Source organism: Salvia miltiorrhiza, chromosome 2, assembly GCF_028751815.1.
Source record: "Salvia miltiorrhiza cultivar Shanhuang (shh) chromosome 2, IMPLAD_Smil_shh, whole genome shotgun sequence".
In the NCBI taxonomy this organism is placed as follows: domain Eukaryota; kingdom Viridiplantae; phylum Streptophyta; class Magnoliopsida; order Lamiales; family Lamiaceae; genus Salvia; species Salvia miltiorrhiza.
The window spans coordinates 41,520,057-41,525,746 of NC_080388.1; the positions used below are offsets into that span (position 1 = coordinate 41,520,057).

The following is a 5,690-nucleotide window of genomic DNA, read 5'->3' on the forward strand; positions in this document are numbered from 1 at the left end:
TCAGTAATTGGTCAATTAATGAGGTCGAATTTTGAAGCCAATTTTTTTAGTCAAACTTGACTTGGGCTAATATATTCGGACTTTACTACTTTAAAAAAAAAAAAAAAGTCCAACAATGATTATGATTCCATTAGCTCAAATTAGTATGTTTAATTCTTTGAGCTAAACATACTGCTTTGGCCCATAACAAAAGCCACGTAATCAGTAGCCACAAAAGTATTTGCAAAGGTTTAGTTCATCTCCTTCGGCAACAGACTACAACTTTTGTTCCTTCCCTTTGAAGTAATCAGATCCCGTGGCAGTGGACTACAAAACTCTTCTTGGAATAGAATTCTTCTTCGTCTCGAACTCATCTGCGTTTCCAACTCCAGCTCATATGTATATCCTGATTTCAATACTTATCCAGCCAATATTGGGTTGCTTTGAACAATAAAATGAGCATATCCGTAAAGAAAAACTCTATCTTATGGAATTTTTTCATAGGCTGCCAGATTACTTTCAGGAGATAAATTTTCAGACTTCTACTTGACATAGGAATCTAGCATTATATATAGAGTGCTAAAATCCAGATTTGTTTTCGTACTCAGACGAAAATCAGCGTCCTAAACATTCTTCTCGTTGTTCCCTTTGTTTGGTGTTGAAGTGTTGTTCCCTTTGTTTGGTGTTGAAGTCTTGGTGAGTTCTTCTTTCCATAGCTATGAGAAGTTGATTTCTGTGTTCTGCCCACTAAGTGTTCGACAGAATGCTTGAGAGAAGATTTTGTTTTCTTGATGCTATTTTGCTGCGTTTTTTTTACCAAGCCTTTAATCAAGCTGTATTTCTTGTTTTGCAGGGAGTTGTTTGATTAGAATAAGAGCTTGAGATCGATCATCATCCTTCATAGTTGCTTGAAATCAGTTTTCTGCATCCTGCCAGGTGTTCGATGAATTGTCTATGAGACAAAATTTCTCATCTTCAAGCTTGTTTCTTAATTTTTTTTTTGCTGCGTTTTTTTTTTACAACAGGAGCCTGGCGTTGACTGTTGCATTCGGGTGAACCATCAATTTTCCTTGCTTTATTTTTTGTATAAAACATATTTGCATGTTATACCTTTCCTCTGTACTAAAAATAGTTGCTTAGATGTTGTAAAACATGCTTATGTAATACATGATTGTTGGTTTGGTTTATATGCCCAATACAAATCTTTCTCAGAAATATATTCACATATTTTCGCATGTAGTGACCCAATTTTTTTTTTTAGGAATTGGAGACTTTGCACGCATCAATCTTGGAGCTTTGGTTGGCATCTTTGGAGCTTTGCACCTATCAATCAAGGGGCTTTTCTTGGAGCTTTGGAGCTTTGCACCCATCAATCAAGGAGCTTTTCTTGGAGCTTTGGAGCTTTGCACCCATCAATCAAGGAGCTTTTCTTGGAGCTTTGGAGCTTTTCTTGGAGCTTTGGAGTTTTTGCACCCATCAATCAAGGAGCTTTTCTTGGAGCTTTGCACCCATCAATCAAGGCGCTTTTCTTGGAGCTTTGGAGCTTTTGCACCCATCAATCAAGGAGCTTGCTTGGAGTTTTTGGAGCTTTGGAGCTTTGGAGTTTTTGCACCCATCAATCAAGGAGCTTTTCTTGGAGCTTTGGAGCTTTGCACCCATCAATCAAGGAGCTTTTCTTGGAGCTTTGGAGCTTTGGAGCTTTTGCACCCATCAATCAAGGAGCTTGCTTGGAGTTTTTGGAGCTTTGGAGCTTTGGCACCCATCAATCAAGGAGCTTTGCTTGGAGTTTTTGGAGCTTTGGAGCTTTGGCACCCATCAATCAAGGAGCTTTGCTTGGAGTTTTTGGAGCTTTGCACCCATTAATCAAGGAGCTTTTTTTGGAGCTTTTGGAGACTTTATCATGGTTTTCTTCATGGATGTTTGTGTCTCCAATCAAGATTATTTGGTTATTTTGGACAACAAAGAGCAATCAACTGACAAAGGAACGCGACTCAAAGTACACAAACCATTGATTGGTCATTATGCTAGAAGATGGCCCAGATTTACAAATCCTTTACACAAAGCTATGTGGACTCGGGAGGCTAGGCTAACCAAAACGACCACGGCTTGGACTTTGGAGGCGGCTCATCATCAACCAACTTACGAGGTGACTCCCTTATTGACTTTGGGTCGACGGATTGCCGAAGGGAACGCTAAGTGGAGGAATGACATGCAATTTTTTGGAGAGTTTCGCTACATCAAAGGATATTGGGAGTGGAGTGAAGATGTCCTTAGCCGATTTGCAAGCGAGCTTCGAACTGCCGGGATTTATGACCCTGTGTACGCTTCTCTCTTCACCTATGATCGCAACACCGAAGTGATGAAGGCATTTTGTGAAGCTTGGTGTCCGACAACCAACACATTGTTAACTTTGAGCGGCGAACTGTCCATTTCTTTGTGGGATCTACAATTCTTGTTCGGCCTTCCCGCCATTGGCAGACTTTATGACGAGGTGGTGCCTTGCACGAAGGAGCTTCTTGGCGTCACTCAGGATGGGAGTCGATTTGTTCCCGTGAGCTGCAAGTATCTTCTCCACGCCTATCATGCTATTGGTAATGACAATGGGAAGGCTCCAAGATGCTCGGTCACAATTGAGGAGTGGATCAAGTTTTGGTCCAAGAAGAAGTCAAGGTATCAACCACCTCCACCACGCAAGGAGAAGAAGTCGGTGCGGTCTAAAGCTACACACAATCCTACCGGCGAGCTTCGAGCTCATGAACCATGGTCGTCTGTCGAGAAGGGTTTATTTGTGAAGCTTAAGATTGACGAGAGTTATTGGGACGAGACTTACTTGGCGGCGTATCTTGCTTGTTGGCTGTGCTCTTTCGTTCTTCCTGAAGGTGACGCCACATTGATTAGGCCGAGCACATTTAAAATGGCGTGCATCATGGCGTCTCAACAAAAGGTGGTTCTCACCGTTCCAGTCTTGGCTAGTATCTTTCGAGGTTTAAACAAAATTTCGGATTCCGTGGAGCCTTTTCGACTTCGAGCAGCTTTTCCCGCCCACTTCGTCTACGCATGGATGGCTTATTACTTCAAGATCCATTTTCCACTTGAACGAGACTCTTGCACTCCCAAGATGGTTCAATACTCGGGAGAAGGAGGTGCGAGATTTTATGACGATGTGAAAGCTCGCAAGCAAATTCGTAAAGGCGATCAAGTTGCATGGAGTTGCACGATGTATAGTTGGGACAAAGACATCTCTTTCATCGATGATGAGAATGCAAAGGAGTCCGACTTTTGCTACTTTATGGCTGTCCGTTCCAACTATCTAACTCGGAGATTAGAAGATGGTTTTGTTGTTGAGCCTTATAGTCCACATCGCTTTAGTCGCCAATTTGGGTTCTACCAAGTGAGGCCGGGTGTTCTTTCTCACAATTTCCGAAAAGCTTCTTTGGAAGAAGGTCTTAAATATTGGGATGCAACTGTGCTGCGTAAGTCTGCGTCCAAAGCTCTTCTCCCTTGCGTGCCTTTGACCGTGAAAAAGCTTTCAAGTGCGGATTACAAAGATTGGCGGAGTCAAGTGTATAAACGCTCATTTGAACAAAACGTGATACAAGTTCCGCCAAAAACAAATGGTGTTTCGAAGAATCGAGACAAGGCCGACCAACTTGTTCCTCCCAAGGAAAAACGTAAAGTGGATGCGGCTCCCTTGGGTGGCGTCAATAGTAGCAGCGGTGAGCGTCATTGGAAAAGGAAACGTGTCGAGCCTGTGGAATTTGTTGATGAACATTCTCAAGGTGAACATCATGATTCGAGCAAGACTGTGACAAAGGTATTTCTTGACCATCTATTTCTTCATATGTTAGCAATCCTCTTTTTTTTTTTTTTTTGACACATTCCACTTTTAGACGCATGAGGAGGTTCTTGAGGTCGAAGAGCAAGTCCAAGGCGATCGTCGCAATCCTTCTTTTGTTGTAGATGAGGTATTTATCCATCATTTCCTTGCTCACATGTTGACGTTCATTTTTGTTGTTCCCTCTTTGGATTGACATAAACATATTTTTTTAGGCACGTGAAGAGGCTTTTGATGTTGATGCCGAGGAAAGTTCGCAGGATAACTTTGAGTCTATTGAGGGTGATCATTTGAATGCAATTCCTGTTCTTAATGAGAAAGCAAGTGATGCACCCACGACTAAAGTTGGAGCCAAGGTTGGAGCCAAGATTGGAGCTAAGATTGGAGCTATCTCTGAATTCAACAGCACGAGTATTTTTTATGCTCAAATCAGATTATGCCTCAAAAATATTTGGGGTGTTCTCCGTGACAAGATAGTAAGGATGCCAGCACAACATCTATCATCTATCGAGGAGGAGGTACGAGTTGGCATATCTCGTATGAAGGGGTTGTCACAAGACTTTGATCTTTCTCATCTTGAAGCTAGTATTGACACACTTTTTATCCGAGCTGCTACATATGACAAGGCAAGGTTGGCATCTCATGAGTTTGGGGCGAGTTCGGGGCAACAATTTCGCAACAACAAGGCTCGCCTTCATGATGCTTGGGTTAAAGAAAAGGAAGAGATTGCTCAAGTCAAAGATATTAAAAAGGAGCTTGCCGAGCTAAAGGAGCGGAAAGATGCGTTGATCAAATCTTTGAGGGATCATAGTGAAGTGCTTCAAACAACTCGAGATGAGATCACGGGACTCAATGGAGCAATCGAAAAGTACAAGAATTCTCCTCTTATTGATGATGAGATAGTGAAGAAAGAGAAGGATTCAGAGCGTCTCTTGATGGTTGCTCAAAAATCATTGGAAGATCAAGACCCATTTGCTTAGCTTTGTTTGGTTTATTGCTACTTCTCTTTATTTTTTGCACTTTCATTTGGTTGTTTTGTCGTAGTAAACACTTATGCAATAAAGTATTTGCCACATTTGCTTTCTTCATGATCTTCTCAAAGTTTATGCATATTTCTTCTTGTATCATTTCATTTATCCAAATAATTAATCATAATCATTGAATCTAAGCTTGAATGATAACAATCCACTTGAAAAGACAACTCCAAATCATGACTGAACTTAGAAATATCTAAGCTGCCTACGTACCCTTTTGAAAGGGATCAAGTCAAAACGTAGTTCAAAGATCAACTTGAATTTTGATTGGGGGGGGGGGGCGTACACAGTTTATACTCTTGCGGGCCAGGAGTGACTATTTATTTTACCACTATATAGACAAAGTGGGGCATATAATAGTTTAGCCACATAATTTACCTTTTGGTGGGAGAAGTTTAGCAGTTTAACCACATACACTTTCTTTGGTGGGTGCCGTGCATAGTTTATACTCATATGGGCCAGGAGTAACATGCAGTTTAGGCTCGTGCGTCACGGAGCTGTCTTCGTTTTTTTTTTTTTTTTTTTTTAGGGATAATAGCGCTTCAAGAACTTCCCATTTATGGGTCCAACTCTCACATTGTCTTCCGGAAGCAGCTTATATGCCCCATTGGTGTAGACTTCTTTGACGACATATGGGCCATCCCATCTTGATACAAACTTGTTTCCAACACGATGAGTGGTGATAATCGGCCTTCTCACTGCAAGCACCAAATCTCCAACTTGGAAAGAGCGCGGTCGTACCTTCTTGTTGAAAGCCTTTGATAATCGAGCTTGATAGCACTCCAATCTTTGTTGAGCTTCCAATCTCCTCTCATCCAATGCTTCTAACTCTTCCAAGCGCA

General features: G+C 41.7%; 1 protein-coding gene across 5 annotated transcripts; it reads left to right on the forward strand.

Annotated features, from left to right (window-relative positions):
• Positions 1–222: 222 nt before the first annotated feature.
• LOC131013483 (uncharacterized) lies at positions 223–4,902 on the forward strand. Of its 5 annotated transcripts, none has more exons than XM_057941575.1 (6): positions 223–378; positions 833–915; positions 1,005–1,031; positions 1,241–3,793; positions 3,870–3,944; positions 4,030–4,902. In XM_057941575.1, exons 4-6 carry the CDS (start codon positions 1,880–1,882, stop codon positions 4,792–4,794), a joined length of 2,754 nt encoding a protein of 917 aa, XP_057797558.1. In that variant the 5' UTR covers positions 223–378; positions 833–915; positions 1,005–1,031; positions 1,241–1,879; the 3' UTR covers positions 4,795–4,902. The 5 variants fall into 5 exon arrangements, with proteins under 5 accessions (XP_057797558.1, XP_057797557.1, XP_057797556.1 ...); XM_057941573.1 differs by having other exon boundaries at positions 229–675; XM_057941574.1 differs by lacking the exon at positions 1,005–1,031.
• The last annotated feature ends 788 nt before the right edge of the window (positions 4,903–5,690 follow it).

What these genes read in the sequence shown, in the direction of transcription:
- LOC131013483 (XM_057941575.1), top strand. Translation starts at nt 1,880, where the DNA reads ATGGTTTTCTTCATGGATGTTTGTGTCTCCAATCAAGATTATTTGGTT. An exon ending in CGAGCAAGACTGTGACAAAG is followed by an intron (nt 3,794 to 3,869) that starts GTATTTCTTGAC and finishes TTCCACTTTTAG; the next exon opens with ACGCATGAGGAGGTTCTTGA. An exon ending in CTTCTTTTGTTGTAGATGAG is followed by an intron (nt 3,945 to 4,029) that starts GTATTTATCCAT and finishes ATATTTTTTTAG; the next exon opens with GCACGTGAAGAGGCTTTTGA.